This window comes from Vidua chalybeata, chromosome 1, assembly GCF_026979565.1.
Source record: "Vidua chalybeata isolate OUT-0048 chromosome 1, bVidCha1 merged haplotype, whole genome shotgun sequence".
In the NCBI taxonomy this organism is placed as follows: domain Eukaryota; kingdom Metazoa; phylum Chordata; class Aves; order Passeriformes; family Viduidae; genus Vidua; species Vidua chalybeata.
In genome coordinates, this window is record NC_071530.1 from 145,055,445 (window position 1) to 145,078,464 (window position 23,020).

The following is a 23,020-nucleotide window of genomic DNA, read 5'->3' on the forward strand; positions in this document are numbered from 1 at the left end:
CGTGCCTGGGCTCCCTTTCCATGGACTTCTCTTCTGGTGAGCTAGTGATTGTTTGCATATGTTTTAAAGCATTAGGGAATCTTCCGTTGCACATTTAGCCTTAGGTTATGTGCAGTCTTTGATACTCAGCTTTCTACATTGCAAGGCTTGAGGGGAACCTTCAGTTGTATTTTAGCCTGTAGGCAAATTATTCAATCAGTAAATTATTTACACTACTGGATTACTCAATGTATCTGACAAAGTAATTAGAAGATATTTCTGTTCTTGAACTGGTGTTTTAACAGTTTCAGGGTTGGAGTTCTGCAATGCACTTTATTCTTTACAGTAAATGTCTTTCAACAATGCGTTCACAGTGATGTCATCTCTTCTTGTGGGCAGGCATGTGCCTTTGTACAATGTCATTACAAAGTAACTTTAATTTGCTTTTAGTCATTTATTTTAATATCATCCACAAGTTGTCCAAGACACTACTACATTTGTAGTAGAAAACAAATAAGCCAACAATGCTAAGGAAGTTCTTCTCTTAGACATCCTGTGGACAAGGGCACATATGATAAGCAGCAGATGAATGAAATTGGACAGAATCTCAATAAGTTACTGACAGAAATTTTTTTTCATTCACAGAAAAAGTAGATACAATAATAAATAATGAATTAAAAAAAATTAATTCTGAAACATTTTAATCGTTGTAGGGACAGTCTCAAAGCAGGCTCTCAAACTTAAGATACAAGACCAGATTCAGGTTTGAAGCAACATAGTGAAACACTTTTTTGAATTAGCAGACTTTCTGAAGAAGAGGTTTCTTGAGTCAGACCAACTGTCTGGCCAGCCCAGAGTCTTGTCTGCAGTAGAAATAGGATGTCAGATCTTCCTTTCTGACTCCACTGGCTGTGCACCATTGCCTTTAGTTCAGAGAAGGTTAAATACTGCATTATTGAAAAGACCCAAAGCAGTTTTGTCTCACCAACACCAAGGGTTTGGCACTCTGTTGCTGTCCTTCTGTAACTGGTGGTGATTTTTCTCGCTGCCTCAGCGTTTTTTTGTCAAATACTGAATCGATTCAAGCTGCAAATCCTGTGTGTCTCTGTGATTGCAGACCTGGCTCCTGCTTGGGGTTTCAAACCAATCTGCATCCCTGGTGCTGTGAGAATAAAATACCTATTTTTCTGCCTGGAATCACTGTGGTACTATTGGATTGAGGAAAACTCTTGTTATTTTCAATTAATAACTAAGAAAAAAAAGGCATTTTATTTGTCCTAGAAATGGTCAATTCCTGCGGGGACAAATGCAAAATCAAATATTTTTACATGGGCTTCTTTAGGTTCTTCTGTCACCAAAGGCACTTTTTCAAATGGTAAGTTATACTTTAAAATTTGACAAGTCCTGTGCCCACTTTTCTGATCTAGCCAAGTTTAGCATGGAAATGACTGAAACTTCCCTTTTGTTCTTCAAATTTGAAGAATATGTCACATATAAAGTGAATACACTGAAAAGTGCATTATCTGGGGCTGTCATCTTGTCATCTTAATTTTGCATCACATGAGGTCTTAATCAGAGATGACACAGATAAGTGCTTCACAGGTCTTGGAGAGAAATGTGCTGAATGTTAACCTTACAAAAAAAGTTTTTTTACAAAAAAAAACTTACAAAAAACCTTTTTTTTATGTAGCTTTCTTAAAATGAGTGAGAGGATTGTCCAACATTGGTGCTTTATTTAACACAGAAAAACAAGTTATCATTTGAAATGAATGAACTGGTTGATGTAAGCATAATTTCACAATGTTTTCTTAACACTTTTGCTTCCAATTTGCTGCTTCATTTGGGAAGCTCCCTCCAGTTCTTTTTTTAAACTCAGGTTGACTTTTCAGGCTCAAATTTGATTGGGGTAAGAGTAACTTTTCTGTGGGTACAGATGTCTGTGTATTTATATACATGACTCTTTTATCCCTGGGCCTTTCAATATGTAAAATTGCAGTTGCACAAACTGTCTCTTCTGCTAAGAAAGTGTATGCAAAACTGGAACAATGAATGTCTTCTTCTTTGAGGTTTGTGATTGCAGTGTCTCATCCCACTGACCTTTATCTTTGCCCCAGGAGTTGTAGTTTGTAGTATAGATTGAGTAGTTTTTGCCAGTAGGTACAACAAAACAAAACCCTCATTTCCAGCACTAGAGTAATGATTTTGAAGACATGATAGTTTTAAGGCTGTATTGGCCACAGGGACCTTTTCCACTTACTCCTTTTCTGCTCGTCATTGGTGAGCTAATTTAAGATGTTACTCCATCAGGTGCTAAAAATAGAGGTCAGTACCATTGTCCCTTCACTGAAGGTTATGCAAGGCTTTTCTTTGTATTTGACTAGCCATAGACAAGTGCCTCTTTTTCTCTGATGAATGTGAATTCCACACAATGCTTTGTAAACAACTTTTTTTCTTTTTAATCCATGGGCTCTTGCATCCCCTTGAACATTCATGAACCAAGATGCCCATCTTGGTTTGACGCACATCTAGAAGTGGTTTGAGTGATGCCAATTGCCAAAATTCCTTTTCTCACTTAGTTTTTTAAGAGACTTAGACTTGGCTGTTCTTCCCAACTTGAGTAGTTCATAGGTTGTTTTTGAGTGTTTCTGAAGGATATAAACATCATCTTGGGAATCAGCAATACGTAGATTTGGTGAGTTTGTGCTTCTTTCTAATAATAATAGCCCTTTGATACTTCATACTTTCCTGTCTGCTTTCCTCCATTTATCAGCCTTTTATAGCAAAGAATAAAGAAGGAAAGTGAATAGCGACATTAATAAGCTCCTCTCTCCATTTGCTGTGCAAGGAACCTGAATGACACTTTTCTAATAACTTCAGAATACTGGGCTAAATCAGTATCACACACAGACCCCCACACACTCTGGAGATGTTTCGTTGGCTTGGAGACATCACAGGACCTGCCAGCACCGAGCTGCCTTGCAGAGCCTGTCTGTGGCACTGGGTTGGGCTCTCTCTTGTTGCTCTCCTGTGTCTGCCCCACTGTGCAGGGGGGACAAACCTGAGGCTCTTGAAGCAGTCTTGGGTCAGAAATACATGGTGTGGTCAAACTTTTCTTCTTTCCTGATTTAACCATGCTGGTGTTAATTCTGTTATTTAATCTGATTCTTTCGCTCTTCATGGATGTTTCCCTACAAATGCTGTGCTAATCCAGAAATTCAGTTTCTTTCTGTGCCTGCTTGATCAGGGCTGTTACAGGATTTGTCATCTTTATGCCTCTTTATGCCTTTTTTTGGTCTGTCATCTATGCTGGATGTGTTCTTCATTTTTTCCTAGCCTGATATTTCTGTAGACTGTTAACTTTGGAATTTACATTCAAGCAACCTATTCTGGACTTGAGCAAATACAATCCCACTCATTTTTAAAAACCTAGTCATGCTAAAAGAAGCTTGTGCTGCTCTTGGAGATCATATTTACCATATCCATCAAACACCGTGGCATGGCAGTGGTCTACAGCCAGCACAGATGGATGCTTGGATCATTGCTGTCATGATCTTAGTCTGTGGGAGAGTATCAGCAGAGTTGTTTCTAAGGCTGTCTAGTATTCATGAATCACAAACAGGAGAGCTGCTCTCACTTTTTATTGAAATCAAGTTAATTCCAGCTTCAAACATGGGCTGTTATTATTTAAGTAATGATTTGGGGCTTATTTATCCAACCACCTTTGTTACAAGTGAGGGTGAGTTCTCATAATTCCTAGTGTAAGTAAATGCTGACTCACAGTTACAAGAGGTGACCAATTAACAAGTGAAATTCTGGAACCAAGAAAATACTTCTCATATGTTTTATGTTGAGGATCTTGCATGTAATTAGTACAAAAAAGCTTAACTTAAGAAGCTTCATGGTCATACTGATCTCACACCCAGAGGATGAAACCCAAGAAGTGAAGCTGTGCCTGTCAGATACCTGGCTGTGTTAAAGTGCATGGTGCAAGTGGGAGTGAAAGCAAAAGATGGAATGTGATTGACTCTGATCCTCAATTCACTTTAGCCAGTGAGGTGCATCCATCCTGTTTTCCACTTAGTAAAAAACCACATTATGAGTTATATTAACTCCTAATATGCAGCGCCCAGAGGTCTCACTCTGGTCTGTCCCTCAGCAGCCTCAGTTCTTTGGGAATACAAAAATGTGCAATTCCACTTGGTAGAACAGAGCCTGGCTGCACCCTGGGGCAGGTGAGAGCCAGAGCTCTGCCCAGGGTCAGGCCAATATCCTCAATTTACTTGGAATAACTGAGCCCCCCTGCCACCCACTGTGCCTGCTGCCACTTGGCTCAGTTGTGCTCCCTGGAGCGGGGATGAGAACTGGCTGAGGGGAGCCAGGAGGGCAGTTCCAGCTGAAGGGGCCTCTTGCAGTTTGCTCAGAAGCATTATGTGCGTCACTCACCCAATTCTGTGCCCAGCCAGCAGCACACAAGTGAACCCATCCCCATGATGGGCACTATAAAAGGGCAGCAAAGGCTCTGTGGGGTGCACAGAGCTGCCTCAGGGACAGGAGGGGATGGGGCTCTCCCATTGCAAGATGGGCTCCATCCCATTTTGCACCCTCTGTTGCTTTATTAGCATAGCAGCAGCCAATATATTTGGTAAGTACACTTGTCCTTTTCCTCTGCCTGTGTCCAAGGGTGACTGATCTTTGTGTGCTCTGTGTGTTGTCCTGATGAAGTATATAATGATCTTTAATCTTGCACTCTGAAAATTTAGCAGGTTATTGTGTACTGTGCAAACTACGGCTGGGCTTCTGGTTGAATACTAAACTATCAGGATCTTTAAGTGGTCAGGCTTACCTGAATTTGTACACCTGAATTTTAGGTGGGAAAAATTTTTATCAAGGGCTGGAGAAGGAACACAGGTAAGAAAAAGTGCTGCTGCAAGGTTGTGAAGTTCCTCAATCACATCTTCTACTTGTAGGTGCCATTGTCTAATTTAGGCTTGAACCTAAAGATATTGGATAGTCTGAGTGCTAACTGAGCCTGCAGTTCTTTGGCCTGAGTTTGATAGTCCTGCACAACCAGTGATTTGAATCACTGAATTAATTAGTCATTTAACTCAGATGTCTTGGTAGACCCTCTCTAGCACTGTACATAGGGATCTCCACACATCCCAAAGCAGCTGATGTTTGAGGTGAAAATGGGGAGCTTTGCCTATGTGACATTGTCTGTAGATGAGATGACCTGAAATTTTGCAATCTCATGAAAATTTTCACATGGTTTTAAAGGGACACAGTAAAAACTCAAGAAACAGATGTGATTGAGAAGCATTAGAAGTATAGGAACGGTCTGCAGCTGTAGAAGTTCCATGAGTTGCAAATTATTTCAGGCTGAAAAGCATTCAGAATACTTATGATGTATTTGCACTACAGTGTGTAGTCATGCTCAGACCAAATACTGGTTTAAGCAAACATTTGGACTAGATTGCTATACCTGTGGTTTGTTTGCTGTATTTTTATAAACTAATCCATGGTATTAAGAACATGACATTCATCAGATTTTAAAGGATGAGGAAAGTGTCAGATCAACTAATCTGCTCTGTAAAAAAGAACTTATTGAATTTCATCATTCTACATTCTACATCTAAAACAGCAGCTAGTGCAGCTTTGAATGATTAAAAACTTGCTTGGTGGCTTCAGTAGTTGCCTACTGAAAACTGAGAGTGCTCCTAATATGAATTAGTCTGATGCTACTGCTAGAAATTGATTATTTTAAAATCTTTTATAAGATTAAGAAGAAATACCTCTCCTTTTGGTGAAATAGCAAGTGACTTAGCTTCAGTAAAGGATAATTACTCAGAAAATTTAATAGTGGTGTGTGTGGTTATGCAAAGGGCTCTTTTGTGGTCATAGGCACAACTAAGTAAAGAACTACAAGTACGAGAAAATTATAGGCAGGCCAGTACAGAACAGAGCTGAGACTAACTAAACACAGGCCTGGGAAAGGGTTTCACGATCATCTCCACCACGTGCTCATCCTGCAGCTGGCAGAGCAGTGGGTTTGTTCGGTACCTCCCTGTGCTGTCCCACACAGAATGCACAGGGAGCAATGGGAAAACATCCAGGGATGCTCCCCTGCAGCACTGGCACTAACAGGGTTTTGATAAGAATGGGTTTGTGGTGAGACCACCCTTAGGTGTTTATCTCCTTGCTCTTTTCAGAGTATCAGACCGACTCCCAACCATTGCGTCCGTGTGAGCTTCAGAGGGAAGAGGCTTTTTCAGCAGGAGAAGCCTATGTTCCTCAGTGCTCAGAGGATGGCCAGTTCAGGTAATTCATCCCTACTATTAATGTGCTGCCATATGATGTGACCTTTCATTGCTAATGAAAGTTTTAGCTTGTCTTGAAGAGCCACTGTATCAGTGGACTGGAGGATGAGGGGTGCAGGAGACTTGAAGGGACTTCACTGAGCCATGTTGCAGATCCAACCTCTCCCAGATGAATTCCCTGTTATGCAAAGTAATCTCTGAGTTAAGAGGTCTATCTGAGATTAACAGCTAATCTTGACAGCATTATCTGCATGTCAAATACTTAGTACAGTTTGCAGTGTAGTGCACTTTGCTGTCTTCCTACACATGCTCATGGGTGAATGTGTGTGCCAGCTGGCACAACTCAGCCAAGTGACTGAGAACTTATCCACCCTGGTCAGTGGAACAGTCAGGTATCCTTCTAAAGGCAGTGAAGGAACTAAAAAGCACACAGAGAACAGTGATTTAGAGAGCAGCATGTTGCTTGAAGGTGCAAGAAGCTAACAAGTTAAAACTGAGGCTGAGTACAGATTGTAATTTCTCTATTATCTTTTTATTGCCTCTGGTGGCAGCTGTGACCATTCTAGATTTGACCTTGAAACTGTCTCAAAGTGTTTGGTAAATTTCAAATAATGAGAATTAGGGTTCTGTCCAACCTGCTTGCTTTCTCCATGACTTCAATTCACATATCTGCAATTCCTGAAGAGTTCAGAGAATTACTAGAATTAAAGGTTCCCACTGATCAGTGTCACCAGAAATGCAGCTCTTGCCAGTTCCATTATTTGTGATTTTGAAGTATTTGATGTGTTTTGGTTTGCTTTATGTTTTTTTTTTTTTTTTTATGTCTGACTGAGGACTCTACACAAAATAAAATGTTACTTGTGATCTTCTTCAGGACAGTCCAGTGCAGTAGGAATGGTCTTTCCTGTTGGTGTGTAGATGAGAATGGTGTTGAGGTTCCTGGCAGCAAACAGAATGGATATCCCATATCTTGTAAGTAAAACGTTTCTATCTTTGCTCAGATTGAGTAAAGAACCATTTAAATCTGCATTTGAACTGCTGAAATCAAGAAAAGGCTAGCCCCAGACTTTGATGGACTCTAGTTTGTGCTAATTTGCTAGGTCTTTCTATTGGAAGTTCTGGAGTTTCTTCAAGGCTTATCATGAAAACCTGATACATCTGGATGTCTGCATTTATGAAGGTCCCAGTAAGACAAATTGTGAACAAAAGATTGATTTAGTGTAATGGCTTTTGAGTTGGAGAACTTCAAACCCCATCTGTGGTGGACTTCTCTATACCAATTTTCATAACCTCAAGTCCATCAATGTCCTCATGCCACCTGGGTGGCAGACTTAGAACTTGTAATTCTGAGAAAAATCAGATGTTGCCTCAATAAATGATTCAGTGCCCAACAAAAACCTTCATCTAATAGTGCCCCTCTCTGATACTCCAGGCTTGTCCTTTTGCCAGCTGCAAAAGCAGAGGATCTTGGTGAGCCGATACATCAACAGCAGCAGCATCTCCTACATCCCTCAGTGCCTGGATTCAGGGGCTTTCGACGAGGTGCAGTGTGACATGGAGCTGGGGCAGTGCTGGTGTGTAGATCCAGAGGGAATGGAGATTTATGGCACCAGACAAAGAGGAAAGCCAGCACAGTGTAAGTGGTATTCAACAAAATTACGGGGTTTGTGGGTTTGAAAGGCTTAGTGTGAATAGGGATCAATAAGATTATTGAGTCCAATTCCCTGCTATTCATAAAAGCAAGATGATGCACTCAGTGTCTCTGCTCAGTGTAACCCCCTTTTAAACAATAGGGTGACCATTCATCTGTCTGGGGGAAATTAACACACAAATAAACATTGCCTCTTTTCTCATTAGGTCCAGGGAACTGCGAGATCCGAGATCGTCGCATCCTGCATGGGTTTGGGGAGAAGAGCCCACCACAGTGCTCAGCAGATGGAGAGTTTCTGCCTGTCCAGTGCAAGTTTGTCAATACAACAGACATGAGTGTTTTTGATCTTGTTCATAGTTACAATAGGTAAGAGCTCAAGCTTTTAAATCAGGAGTGCAATCCTGCATACCCCTTCAAGGCACCATCTGATTGATTTTTTGTGATTTTTTGCTACATGGAGCCCTTATTCTGTAAATGCACATTATGATACTTTCTGTTAAAGAATGGACCAAGCAAAAAAACCTTTTTCTTATGAATTAAATCTGCTGATTAAAAAAAAAAAAATATATATATATATATATTCTATCCCTGCATTCTAAGTGGTGTGTCCTCACACAGCACTGGATACCACATTGTGATATATAGTTGGAAAAGTAGCCAGGACTACTTTTGAGACAGACAGACAACAGCAAATGAGATAAATGCAAAAGGAACAGAGGAACTTGGATGTATATATGAGGTAGGAAAGACAATTCCATATAGGAGATGAAAGCAGATGGACAAGTGATAACATGCAAAGATGAAGTTCCATGTGATGATGAGAACCTCTTACCTGCCCAAATATTAGGCAGTGCCAGGGCTGCTCACGTGGGTGAAACAGCAAAGGTGAACAGCTGTGCTAGTGCACAACTGGCTTCAGGTGGTTGCAGAGGGTTGGGGAATGCTTTGGAACGCCGGATCAAATCCTTGTCTGTGGGGGCAGGAAGCAGTTGTCCTGTGGAGGAACTGGGAATTAATACTGTGATGGAGATATGGGGATGGGCAAGGGGAGCTGATGGGAGAGGAATTTGTTTTGGTGCAGATGTTCAGACTCTCCTGAGAAACCTGTCAGTGTCTCGTGAAGTGCCACTGACTTGGCACCTCAGTCAGCACCAGTTTCCCTGGTGGAGGGCAGAGCACTAAACATAACATCTCATTGTGACTTGGCTCTGTAGCAGCAAAGATGTTTTATTGTAAATGTCAGTTTTGCTGTGTGGAGGGGTTTCTTTTTCTTTAATTTAACTAAAACTGAAAGACAGGTCTGAATGCACAGTGCAAATTTGTCAGAGCTTCAGGAGAGGTTATTTTGGTGAGAGCAAAATAATCTGGCTCTTTTGTTTGTTGGTCTGTGGAGTGTTGAAATGCTAAAAAGCAATTACAGTGGAGAAATCAATGCTTTAAATTGACTTTTTTTTTTCTCCCACTGGGAGATTTGCCTGCAAAGACCTGCGAAATTGGATTTATTTTCTGTCCATGTCATGTAATTAATCACAGCAGGATCATTTCAGTCCCAGCTGTCTACCTTCTAATTGTGGCATTGGCTTAACCTATTGCCATCATATCTGAGTATTTCAGGTCATTAATATATTTATTTTCACACTACTCCTGCCTGAAATGTTATTATTCCCTCCCCAAACCAGGGCAGAATGTGGAGTTGAAGGGATGAGTTCCACAGCAAAGAGCTAGTTCTAGCAGTAGACAGTGCATGATAATCCAGGGCAGCTGCAGAATTCACATTCTGAGCTAGTACTCGATGCATCACTGGAAATGGTCAGGAAGTTAAATTTTTTTCCTATTTTTTTTTTTTCAACTAGAACTTGAAACTTATCTTTTGCTTGGAGAAACCCTAGGATGTCTGTCAGTTAAGATCACATTTATTATGGTTTTTCCGACTTGGACCCTATTAAGTTTCTTTCTTAAATAATTGCTTTGCTGGAATCTGGCTGTTGTCACTCCTAGAATATTACATTGGAAACCATCTCTTTGATCTCCAGAAGCCAAAGTCAGTCTTGCTTCATATTAAAATCCCTTTCTCCTTCTCCTTAATCTGTTGAGCCATGCCTTGAAAATGAAAGATATTAGTGAGTTTTTTATCGGCTTCTGTACTTAATTCAGTGCAGAAATTGTACGTGGCATGTAAGGAAGGGAAAGCAACCTGTTTTTTTAGGCATTCTGCCATCTCATGCAGATTTGTGGAAGAAGCTAATGAATGAGTGTTGTAATAACATTAAGCCAACGCCTGTCTATTTTACACTCTTTGACAGGCTTCCGAAGATGAGAATAGAATTGAAAGTGGGTTAGATGCTGAGTACATGATTAGGAGGGCTCAGAAATCTGTTTGAAGGGAGATTATCCCATTTGTTTAGAAAAATGGCATTTAGGAGAGTTGCTATCCTGCTGAAACAGCACTCTGGATCTTGTCAGAGCCTAGTTACCAAAAGGAGAGCAAAGCCTTTTGTACTGGCCTTGTGCTCTGCAGACATCCTTCTCCTACAAAATCAGGAAGGAAACAGCTGGTACTTTGTTGTGGTTGATGAGCCTCCCTGGGCTCTTCTCAGCACACTACTTTTTATTCCAGGCTCCCAAGGGCTTTCCAAAAATTCAGCTCAGTGAGGGAAGCGTTCCCGGAGATCTCTGGGTACTGTTACTGTGTGGACAGCCTGGGGAGGGAGTTAGCAGACACAGGTAAGTGCCTTCCAGCATCTCATCCTTTAATCTGGGGGGTGTTGCATTCCCAAGGGAAAGGACAAATAACAACTATCAGTCTTCAGATTCATTTGGAAGTTCAATTTCACTCTTACAAGGGATAAGACCAATGTGACCAGTGTAATGCCCATGGAAAGGGCTGGAGCTCACTGATGAAATCCCACCTTTTTGAGCAGAGCTTCAGTCAGCAATGAGTGGAGTTGGTGCCTGGGAGCTAATCCTGTCCTCTTTGGGATGTAGAATAAGATTTCTGAATGTCCACTTTCTGCCCACACTGGAAAGCTGTGTCATATTTGATGTGTCCTATTAGCAGATCCAGGGGAATATAAAGGGCCTGAAGAGTGAACTCTTTTCTTCTTGCTTAGGTAGAATCATTGAATTGTTTGGGTTGGAAAAGACCTTTAAAGATTATCTAGTCCAATCTGTCTACAGTGGGTAGGGACATCCTCTTCTCTCATAATCTTATGATTTAGGCATGTTAATAGTTGATGGGATGCTTTAGAAGAAAGAATGTTCTTTCTTCAGCAAGGAGGAATGAGGAGGTTGAGAATTTCCAGACCTTCCTTAGACACTGTGGTTTCAATTTTCATTTTTTTTTAAAGGGGAAAAATACAAATTTGATAATCTAAATTTCAATAGCTTGAAATAATCTAAATTTCAATAGCTTGAAATTTAGATTATAGACAAGAATTTCAACATTTAATTCCCAGAAAAGAAAGAAGTTCTCAAAAATCTGTGCACTCAGAGAAACTACTGAATGGATTTTAGTATGCAAACAAAATGACTTGTCGTTGGTTTTGGTAACATCTGTTTCAAAAATTACATCAATTTCTGTACTGATGGCTGAACCTAACAAAACCACAGCCTATAGCCAGGTATGGGATGTTTCTCCTGCTTGTTTTGGTAGATGTCAAGGCATAAAGGTGGTGCCTGGGCACCCAGCACTGGCTGCAGGGTGTGGTGCATTAGGGTTATGCAGGGTTATTGGGGTTATGCAGTATAACTTCACATTTGATTTGTTTAGAGAACTGGATTTATTTTTCCTGAGACTCTCCCAGCTTTGCTCTTCTGGTGTAAGGGTGACTTCTGTCTTAAAAGCAGGCCCTGTGCTAAAAGTCTTTTTTTCCAGGCCTGGAGCTGCTGCTTGATGAAGTTTATGATACGGTTTTCTCGGTGCCAGAACCTGCTCGCACGTTCACAGAGAGCAGCATCCATCGCATCCTGCAGAGGAGATTCCTGGGGGTCCAGCTGGCTACCTCTGGCAAGTTCAGGTGTAAGTAGCACCCAGGAGATGCCCTGTAAATCAGGTGGCAGTTCTGGAACTTTTATGTGACAGCTACTCTTGGGGAGAGTTGTTCTAGGACTTTTTTTCTCTAAAAATGTGCATTATCACAGGTCCAATGCAAGAATCAAGGTCCCTGAGCTGCAGATGGCTTTTATCCTCTGCACTGTACATTCTTTACCAGTAGATTGTACCTGTCTTTAACAGCAGATTGTACTTGGTCAGTGCTTTCCCACATGCCTACAGATCACATTGCTTGAAATCCCATGAACTCTCCGTATCTCTTGCCCTGAGATTATGGATACAGATTTGTTGAGTTCTTAAATTAAAAGACTGAGAAAATGCTCCCTAATTTATGTTGGTACACTCAGAAACAGGAAGGACTTTACACTGACCACAACACACTCCATTCCCAGGAGGCCATACAAGAGTTTGAAGAGCCTTGGCCAGCAAGGCTGAACTTTTGGATCTGCCTTTGGGCCCTTTCCTTCCCTGGTCAGGGCAGGCATGCGGGGAGAGAGTTTCTCCACCTACAGGCAATGAACTCTGCAGGACAGGAGGTCAGGTACCTCCTCCCTCCCAGACCAGAGCCCAGAGCAAACTGGGAAGAGTTTGAATCTCCTGTGTGATACTTCATCTTTGGATCCAAAGTCTGAAACTCTGACATTGCTTTCTGACTCTTGCTAAGGAGTTGCATCACCAGAAATATTAAGCAGATACTGATGTCACTATTTTGGCCATATAGTCACACAGTTTTCCTGGCTTTGGGACAAGCTGATCCTTCTGGGGAGTTTTGAAGGCATCTTACCTCTGCACTGTACAGTGGTTCTGGCTTAGCTCTGGCTGTAGCTGGGGCTGCAGCAGCTGTCAGCACAGATGAAGATGTGTACAGCCACAAGATGGAGATGTGACCTCGTTCATCAGCCATCGAGGGACATGCTCTGGTGACTTATGAAGCTCTCACACTGTCACCTGAATGCACTCAAATTGGAGAAGTTGTCAGACTCCCCTGGATGGACAGGTTGCTCTGACACAGTGCTCTCGCTGCCTCATTCAGGTAGTTGGGTGTAGCTGGAAAGTTCTTGAAGGTGAGAAGTGTTTAGGCTGTAGGATTGCCGATTAATATAAACAAACAAAAAAAAATCTGTTCAGAGAGTGAAATCTTGCATTGGTGAGATCATACCCCAGAAAATTTACTTGCTGAATTTTTGCTTGCTCTCTGCCTTTAAGGCCAGATTGACAGGAATAGGATCTCAGATCCCTGCAGAGGGAAATGGAGAAATGGGGTGGTCTCAGCCCAAATCTCTACAGTCAGTTTGCAGGAGCAATGACTCATTCTCTTCAGAAACATTGATGTTTACCTTCAAATCAGTCCCCCAGGCTGTACATCTGTCTCTGTTGACCAACTTTGCTTTTGCACTAAGGGCTAGAGCTCCCCCAGCCTCCAGCATGGTTCCCTGGGAGAAATATTCCTTCTCTGCCTACTTGCAACTGTGGCTGAAAAATGTGTTGAGGTTTTATCTTCTATTTAGTTTTCATGCATTAATACCTACAGTAGAAAACCATGGGGCAAATTCTTCATTGGAAAAGAGGATGGAGAATTCACATTCTGAGCTAGTACTTGATGCGTCACTGGAAACGATCAGGAAGTTAAATTTTTTTTCCTATTTTTTTTTTTTTCCTCCCAAATAGGCAAAAAATGGGATCAAAGAGAGGTGGCTCTGAAACGTTGAACTTTCCCTGCTTACCGCTTACTGTTTTCCCTCCAGGCCCCTCGAGGTGCGAGGCTGAGCGTGCGGCAGCCCTGCGCTTCCAGCACCCCTTCGTGCCGTCCTGCGCCGCCGGCGGGGGCTACGCGCCCCTGCAGTGCCACCAGCGGGGACAGTGCTGGTGCGTGGACACCCAGGGCCAGGAGGTGCCGGGCACAAGGCGGCGAGGGCAGCCCCCGGCCTGTGGTACGTGTGAGATTTGCCAAAGGAGAAATCTCTCAGTGTCTTTAGAAGGAAACAGAGCAGACCAGCTCCTTTCTCGGCTCCGACAGATTCTGGTGTTCAAAGATCCTGAAACCTCCCCACGGTTAAGAGTCACATTCTTATAAATTATTAAATATCATACTGCTTTTATTTCCTGTTGTGATCTTTCTTTAGCCTTTTAGTTTTGCATGCAGCAGGGCTTTTCTTTGCAGCTCTGATATCTGGCTCTTGACTCCAGGAACTGAAGTGTTAAGTGAGAATGTCTGGGGTGATATAAGGAAGCAAATGATGGTGATTTTGTGTTTTACCTCCTTCCTTTGGTGAAATGCTGTGGAATTTCATCTCCCATTCGGACTGTTTTTTCGGTTGTGTTTTTTTTTTTTTTCAACTCTGTCACTGCATATTTTTCCATGAAAACTGCCAAATCTTGTAAAAACCCACACAACAAACAATTCAGAAAAGGTGTATAGGTTAGGGTTTTGAGAGATTCCACAGAGAATACACCATCAAATCAGTGCCCCAAATGGAAATGACAGCAGAAATGTCCAGGGGCTGGAGGGGAGGAGGAAAGTTAAAAACCTTTGCTCTGAAGTGCATTACCTAAATATTCAGGATTGTGCTGGAGGGCTGGGGCACAGTGTCTTAATGTGGGGGCTGCCTTGGGGAAAGGCAGTTGCTGTGTCTATCACACATACACAGCTTCCCATGCAGCTGAAAAAGGAGGAATCTGCCCTAGGTGTCACAGCTCCAAGTGCTCAGAGCACTCTGGGCACACACAGGCTTGCTGTGAAATGAAAACTTCAGTTTGCCTTCAAGGCTGATCACCAAGGATATTACAAGGGAACCTCTGAGAGGCCTTGCCATATGCTGGGGCTAGTTGTTTTCTCTTTGAGTATGCTTTGCTGAGCCCTCCTGATAATTTTTTTTGGGGGGGGTGGTTTGAAGAAAGGGGGACAATGACTTCAGGCTGCTTGCAGCTTTTATTGGCAGACTCAGGAAATTTAAGCAGGGAAAAATTTCTGCAGAGGTTTCAAAGATTAACTCCTGAGAAGGTATTTCATGAGGTTATGGCTGAAGTCTTCAGACAGCTACATGCCATGTGTGTGTCTCCAGTTCTCCTCTGTTTTATTTTGTGTTCAAAACCCATGTAGATGTGGTACTTAGGGACACAGTTTAGTAGTGGGCCTGGCAGTGCTAGCTTAATGATTGGACTCAATAACCTTACAGGTCTTTTCAAACTTAATGATTCTGTGATTGTTTAATGTCTTTGGCTCTCACACTCAGCATTGTTAACAGTGGAGTAGTCAGAGCACCAGGCAGTCCTGATAGGGACGTGCTTCTTTTCAGACCTTCTGCAGTGGATTCACGTCAGCAGTGCCTTTGGTGTTTATTCTTTCTTCCTCTGTTTTGATTTGATTCAACAGTGGGTAGGAGGGGAGAGTGTTTATGACCCATGATCCTACATTTGTTTCATATTACTGTTCTTGTGGAATTGTGGCTTACACTAACTTATTGGCCCTCTGAAGAATGTTCTTCATCCCTCCAACCACCAAGAGCCAACACTGAAAACAGAAGGGGTTCGTCCTACAGAAAGTTCTTTTACAAAGGATCTTCTGGGAAGGGGCCCTGAGCTCCTGTCAGGAACTGTAGAACACGACAAGGGTGCAAAAGCAGGAGTGAGAAAGACGTCAATCACAGAGCATCAGATTACTTGCTTAGCTTTTTAGCAGTTTTTTAGGTTTCTGGCTTTTATCCTTATTGTTAACAGGATTTATGACAGCTTTATCATATTGCTTGGTTGTGGAATAAATGGAGATGGAGTGGGGAGCCCAAGGGAGCTGGTGCTGGAGCAGACTAAAGCTCCTTATCCATCTTGTCCCCTAAAGGGACAGCAGTGGTGCTGAGTCAGAAAGACTGAGAAACATGGAAAATGCAGATAACTTCCAAATATCCTCCTGCAGGTGGGAGATGCCCCAAAGTGGAGACTGAGTCCAGATCATTGTGTTCAGCCCTCCCCTCTGGAGTTATCTTCCAGGGATTTGCCTAATTGCCCTCTAACCCTCTAACCTTCCTAGCACTCTCTGGCAATAACTTTCACGATCATCATTATGTGCTCTACATCTGGACTTCTCTGTACTGAATAATAATTGTCTATTGTGAATGATGTGGAGAATCCTGTTTTCTAAAAGACCTTTTTCATATTTTTTTGTCCAGGCTGAATGTTCTCTCATACTGGAAAAGCTGTTCAGTCCTCAAAATATTTTTGTTTCCCCTTCTCTGTAATTCTGCTACTTTTGCCTCCCTTCTCTATAATTCTGCTTTCCAAGGACAGGTAACTGTGTGGCATGTGAGTTAAGCTGCTGTGTGCATTCCAGACATGCAGTCAGTGCCATAACAATGCTGTCTGTCTTGGTGTCTTTATATTTACCAAGTCTTTCCTTTTTTGCTGTCTTTTGAGCCCTAAGCTTTGCCCTTCTTCACTGATGTGTTGCATCCTAACTTGTCGCTGTTGCTCCCTGTGTATCAGTGTACAGATGGGGCTGGATGCAGCTACACCTGTGACATAGCTTAGCCCAGGATATGGGTGCCCAGGGCCACTGTTGGTACCCTCAGTATGCTGACATTGGACTATTTTTGTTGAAATTCTGCATTTTTGTCCCCTTAGAGCTCATTCATTAATGCCATCTGGTCCTTAGCACTCTATTACTGCTAATTTTAACAATTCATTTTCAAACCTCTTGCAATAAACACCTCACTATGAAACTGAAGATTTATTTAGGAAACTTCCATAAATTCCTCATTGGTGGATATTGTTTAAAATAACTTTGTGTTCTTTCACAATCTATTTCTCCTTCTTAGGTTCCCACATTTCACCTGGATCATTGGAGTTTTTTATTAGCAGCAGGCATCCTACTAGAGTGCTAAAATATTTGAAAAAGACATTTTTCATTCTTTTAGCCATGGGAACAGGGATGAGAATTTACATTGGGAAGCAACAGAACCAGTAAAAGACCACAGAGCAGAGAACTCGGCAGGGGGGAAGGAATGCTTCCTTTCATTTTGGGTCTTGACTGGAGAATTTTATTTGTAGACCATAGGTACTAACATTTCAAATTCTTTAACAATGTGCATGATGCATAGTTGAGAAGCAGGTTAGTCTATACTTTAATGTTGTTTTTGCCCCAGCTGCTTGAAAGTGAGCAATAGAATTACAGGTTCTGAAGGTTCCAAAATGTACTTTTTTCTTTTTTAAATCTTTCTCTAGGTGAGGAGCAGTCGTGCATCTCGGAGCGGCGACGGGCCCTGTCGAGGCTCTTTTATGGCCCTGCTGGATACTTCAGTCAGTCCAGTTTGTTTTCCACACCAGATAAGCAGTCAGACAAAATTGATGGCTTTTCAAGGCCCTGCCCTCCCTCTTTCAAGGAGCTGTTTCTGGACTCTGGATTGTCATCCCCACTTGCACAAAGCCCGTTTGCCAGCCAGACTCCTGAGCTAGAAACCACCCTTAGTGAAGCCATCACAGGGATCTTCCCATCGAGGGAACTGGCTCGAGTGGCACTGCAATTTACTGCCAATCCAAAGCGCTTCCAAGAAAACCTCTTTGGAGGAAGGTTCTTGAAAAATTTGATCCAGTTTAACTTCACGGGGATCCTTGGCACTAGTGGGAAGTACAGCATTGGCCAGTTTTTTCCACAGGAGGATCTGTCAGAGATGGATAATGGCCAAGGCCCTCTGGAATCAGCTGAGGCATTTTCACTGGAGGCATCAAAGGGGAGCTCCATTTTGAGTAAACCTCTTGTGAACAGCTTTGGCCGCACAGTAACTCTGCAGGACAATCAGAATTTGATGAAATTCCTTTCTTCTGTCCTGGAACTACCAGAGTTCTTTACTTTTCTTCAACAAGTAATTTCTGTCCCCAAAAGTGTAGCTGAAGATTTAGGTGAAGTGGTGAAACTAGCACTGGGATCCAGAGGCTGTGGTGAGGAGCCAAGGGACCTGTTTGTTCCAACATGCACCAAGGAGGGGAGGTATGAGGAGGTTCAGTGCTATGCAGGAGAGTGCTGGTGTTTGGACACTTCAGGTAAGGAGGTTCCAGGCTCAAGACGTCAAGGCAAACGCCCAAGGTGTCCCACTGAGTGTGAGAAGCAAAGGAGAAACCTGAAAAACCTGAAGCAAAGCCTGCCTGCGGGATCAGATCTCTTTATTCCCTCTTGTACTGAGGATGGAGACTTTCTGCCACTCCAGTGTTATGGAACAAATTGCTTCTGTGTCGATTTGAATGGCAAGACCATTCCAGGAATAAGGGGGGAAGCTGGAAATCCAGTGAAATGTAAGTCTTAGGGACTGGGAATTTAAAGAAATTTTCTTTTTTATGGGAATTCCATGGTTCTTTCTTCATATCTGATTACATCTGGAAATAAATGGATGATGTATGCCAATGTCTCCTAACAGGAAAGTAAGCCAGCTTTACAGTGGCAAGGGGATAGTGGGAAATACAGTGTGTGTCAGCCTTGATATCCCCAGTCCTAAAGGTGGCCAGGGTGTAGGGTGGGCACACTCAAAGCAGAGGAGCCTGAGGTCTTGCCTGGTTACTGAACATGTCATTGCCATGTCTCTACCTCAGTGTGCAGCTGGAGTGTGTAACATCCATGATGCCCAGGAGACCTGGAGCATCTGTGGAATTGAATGTGACCCCTGGCTAGTGAAAAAGCCCTTTTACTTCCAGACCAAGGCACCTGGGCATGGTCACTGGCTCATCTTTTCATAAGAACTTAAGATTTTCAGTGCCTTAAACTATGAACTTGATTTAGTCTTTTTAGCTCAAGAATATATCCTCAAATTGGTAAGATATCACAGGACTCCAAACATAGAGGGGGGATTTAATGGCTGGTAAGTTTCTTATAAGTCACAAAGTCAGGCCAAAAAGGTGAGCTGCAAATGACTTCTGACATCAGTTTGATAGACTATGAACTGCCTCTCCTTGCTCTTTTTTAAAATGGAATATGATGAAAGAAGGAAGCACAAAGGCAGTGAATATTTGTTTTTCAAGTTTCTGTGAACTGATAACAACACATCAACAGGAAGAAGAGACCAAGAGGAGAGTCTGCTTCTCATTTTGGGAGAAATAGCAGTGTCCAGCAGTTGAGAGTGGTGCATAGTGAGGGACCTCCTTTGAATAGCAGTTTGCAGAAGTAGTGGGGAGTTTGTTGTAATGATCTGAATTGAGAGGGGATTTATATCTAACAACCCAACTGTAGTGCAATCCGAAATAAAAAGGTTTAGAATTCTCTGGTGCTCAAAAGATGAGCTCCCATGGTTGGCTGTGTCTGTAGAGCAGCTTGGTGGCAAAGTGAAATTTGGCTCTGGAGATGGCAGAAAAGGCTTCCAAACCAAACTCACTCCAGTATTTTGAGGGATGTTATTTTCATATTCAGCAGCAATGTTCAGTAGAGTGTGGGAAGAGAGGACACACAGTATTAAGATTCGGGTTCAGTCCAAGGGGAAATAAAATTATCCCGCTATTCAGATGGTTGCTTTTGCATTGAGTGGCTGAATAACAAGTAACAACCTGATTACCAAGTATATCTGAAAGTACTTGATCTATGTAAACAGATTCAGGAAGGCATTTAGTGACACCTGCCCCCCCCCCCCCCCCCCCGGTAAGAACTACAAGTACCTAATGTACTCACAAATTCAAAAAAAAACATATCTGTATTCATCTTGGAGGGCTCACATCCCTTTGGAAATCTTACCCTGATTCAGCATGGGACCTTAATATTGCTAAGCCCTCTTAGCAACAGGCCAGGAATGTTGTTATTATTGGGCTGAGTGGCCAATTTTTAGTAGTGGTGTTTATTGTACTAGAGGATAGGGGTATTGTATATCTTCAGTGCATTCAGAAGATGTGCATGTTTTTCTTTTCCCAGGCCCAAGTGCTTGCCAAGTAGCAGCTGGTCAGGAGTTTCTCAGGGCTGTGAAGCTGCTGTTGTCAGATCCCAGTGCTGTGCCTCAGCTGTCCAGCCTTCACCTCCCGCAGTGTGACGCTGCGGGTGGCTGGAGGCAGGTGCAGTGCAGTGGCCCTCCCGAGCAAGCCTTCGAGTGGTACGAAAGGTGGATTGCAGAGAACAACGAGGGCAAGCCCCTGCCTGTTCCTGATCTATTGAACATAATAGCTGGGTATAAAGAGGCATCCTCTGGGGACTTTTCAGCTTTTGTTAAAGCTTTGTATGAGGCTGGGCACCAGAATGTCTTCCCCACATTCTCCATGTATTCCTCCTTCACCGATCTCCCACCTCAAGTGCTGAAAGGAAACCTGACCAGTGCATCTGAGAACATTTTGCTGGACCCATATACATTCTGGCAGCTTCTGACTGACCAGCTCAGCTACTACCCTGGACCCTATACTGATTTCAGTGCTCCTCTAGGCCACTTTGAACTTCGGGACTGTTGGTGTGTTGACAGCAAAGGAGGAGAGCTGGAAGGAACAAAGGCAGGAGTGAACCAGGTTCCAGCATGTAAGTAACAATTTCTGGTGTGTAAGGAGGAGTGTTTTCTGGTCTTTTATTTTATGCCACAAGAGCAGGAAGTCCTTTCAATTGCTGTAAAGTAGCCAACAATAACTTGTCAGACAGATCATCAGCACTGCCATTATCGTTGGATGTCAGAAGTAGGGTAACTCATTTCCATATAAATAAGTGATGGCTGCGCTTTGGGAATAAGGAAAAATAAATTTCCATATCAAGATTGAGTAGATTTTATAATTTGGACTTTGGACATATAATGCTTTTGCAGAAGATACTTATCCAGGTGGTAAAAGATATTAGAATGTGTGAAGGGTTGTATGGAAAAATCAGGATTACACTGTAATGTAAATGACTTTCAAGAATGCCTTAAAATGAAGCAAGAGGGATTTTCTTTACTGTTTGTTATTATGTGGTCAAGAGTAAGAGATATCCCCTAGAAGTCACTAGGAGGAGAGTGAGGCCAGCACTGAAGTTCAGTAAGCTCTCTGTCTAGACACGTCCTCCAAAGGTGCTGGGCCCTTTTGGGGTTACTCCAGCAGATGACCTGTATTATAAATGCCATCACTGAAATTTTTCTCATCATAAAGTTTTTTTCCAGCTGTGAAGAAGAGACAGGACAATGAATTGGTGGAGATTTCAGTTCTGTGGGCAAATGGGGAATAAAGGGGATGAAGCAGATTAACAGAGTTATTTTGGAGGAGCAGCTTTCATGGAACTGGATTGGTGCATTGAACTGCCCTTTCTGGGTCAGTAGATATATGGAGAGGACAAGCCAAGTGCCAGCTGCCACTCCAGACCCAAAGGATATACCTTCATTTTCCTTTCTGACTCTCACTTCTGATTATCCACATTTTTTAATGGCAGCAACTGAGGGGATGTTCTGTAGAGATGTATTAACTCAGTTTGTAACCAATAAGGATGTGAAAACATCAAGCCTTTGGCCCAGGACATGGAGAATGTTTGTGTGACTTATAGCATTTCTTGCTGTTAAACAGCTGAACACTGGCAAGTCTCCTTTGCTTGTTTTGTTATGCAATTCAACACTGATTTCAGAGGGAAACAGATTATGCTAATTAAAGACCTGTTAGTTTTCACATGCAAATATCTACTGGATTTAGATGAAAGTCATTAATATACTTTTCATGTATACACTTTTTTATACAGGCCCTGGTATATGTGAAGGTGTGAAGCAGGAAGCCATGAAATTTATGGAGGAGGCAGAGCAGCTCATCCTGGCCTCAAATGGGTCCCAGTTTGCCTTTGGAGAAAGCTTCTTGCTGGCAAAGGGGATACAGCTCACAGACAGGGACCTCCTGCGCTTTGCTGGGCCATACGGGCTGGAGGCAGCGATCTCCCAAAAGCTGCTGTCGGGCAGTGACTCTGCTCTCCAGCTGGCTGCATGGTCAGGTGGGTGAGAGGGAGAGGAGGGCTGAGCTGAATGGAGTCACATCCAGAATCTGTGCAAGAGCACTTGATGTCAAACGCAACTTTGCTGAAAAGCAGGTGCGACTCAGCAGGTGTAATTAATCGGGGTCATTAAGCTGCCACTCCAAGAACTGATTTCAGTTGTCTCATATGCATGACTCAATGCAAATAGAAAATCGGGGCACTTGCTTTATGTACTTAAAACATTTATTAATTTGTCCTCTGAAGTACAGGGAACATTCAGATTTTTGCAAGTATGTGCATTTTATATGTCCTGTACTGGGCACTGGAGCTTCCTTTTACTTCTCTTTTATAGTCCTGCGCTTCTACTGGCAGAGTCACTTTACTTCAAAGAGTTCTTCTGGGGAAGCAGCACAGCTGGGATTTTTCCCTTACATCCCTCAGTGTGATGGCCTGGGAAACTGGGAGCCAGTTCAGTGCTATGAGAGCACAGGTGAGCAATTCCTAACAAGACACTCTGGACTGCCTAAACAAAAAAACCAACAACCCCAAAAAATACCACCCCCCCCCCCAAGAATTCTAATTAAAAGATAGAAAACCAGTATTAGACTGGAGGAAGGTGATGTGGTCTACAAGATGTGTGTAAATTGGCTGGACTCAAGTGGAAGTTCATTTGGGCTCAAAAATGAGTAGATATTCAGTTGCTTGCTGCTAGTTGTGTTCCCTGGGGGTAGGTCCAGGGGCTGGTATTGTTTAATGCCTTCACTCATGACCAGGATGATGAGATGGAGCACACTCTCAGCAAGTTTATGGATGATGCCAGATTTCTGTGAGTAGGTGATAGGGTTGCAGTGGGAGAGTCTCACCAGAGCTGCTACATTTCCATTTGTACCACTGCTCTCAGATATGGTCTTCTTACCCCTGGATAGCTGTGACTTGGATTTACTGACTCCTTTCTATAGAGCCGCTGAAGGTGAAAATCTTCCTAGTATGCAACACAGCACACAGCAGTACCACATCTAAAATAAAGCTGCTTTTCTTCCCTGGCCAGGTCATTGCTGGTGTGTGGATGAGAGGGGTCGTTATGTCATGGATTCCTTGGTCTCACGTTCATCAGAACTTCCCAAATGTCAGTTGGGTTTCTTCCTAAATATTTGTCTTTACCT

At 42.7% G+C, this 23,020-nt stretch overlaps 1 protein-coding gene across 1 annotated transcript in view; it reads left to right on the forward strand.

Annotated features, from left to right (window-relative positions):
• Window positions 1-4,557: 4,557 nt before the first annotated feature.
• TG (thyroglobulin) overlaps window positions 4,558-23,020 on the forward strand; it is a 140,877-nt gene continuing 122,414 nt past the window's right edge. The window contains exons 1-13 of the mRNA XM_053958544.1: window positions 4,558-4,621; window positions 6,186-6,294; window positions 7,168-7,265; window positions 7,726-7,929; window positions 8,151-8,310; window positions 10,562-10,668; window positions 11,819-11,962; window positions 13,741-13,926; window positions 17,210-18,274; window positions 19,872-20,459; window positions 21,633-21,875; window positions 22,210-22,347; window positions 22,906-22,983. Of these exons, the coding sequence (XP_053814519.1) occupies window positions 4,558-4,621; window positions 6,186-6,294; window positions 7,168-7,265; window positions 7,726-7,929; window positions 8,151-8,310; window positions 10,562-10,668; window positions 11,819-11,962; window positions 13,741-13,926; window positions 17,210-18,274; window positions 19,872-20,459; window positions 21,633-21,875; window positions 22,210-22,347; window positions 22,906-22,983 (3,184 nt within the window). The remainder of the gene's footprint in view (window positions 4,622-6,185; window positions 6,295-7,167; window positions 7,266-7,725; window positions 7,930-8,150; window positions 8,311-10,561; window positions 10,669-11,818; window positions 11,963-13,740; window positions 13,927-17,209; window positions 18,275-19,871; window positions 20,460-21,632; window positions 21,876-22,209; window positions 22,348-22,905; window positions 22,984-23,020) is intronic.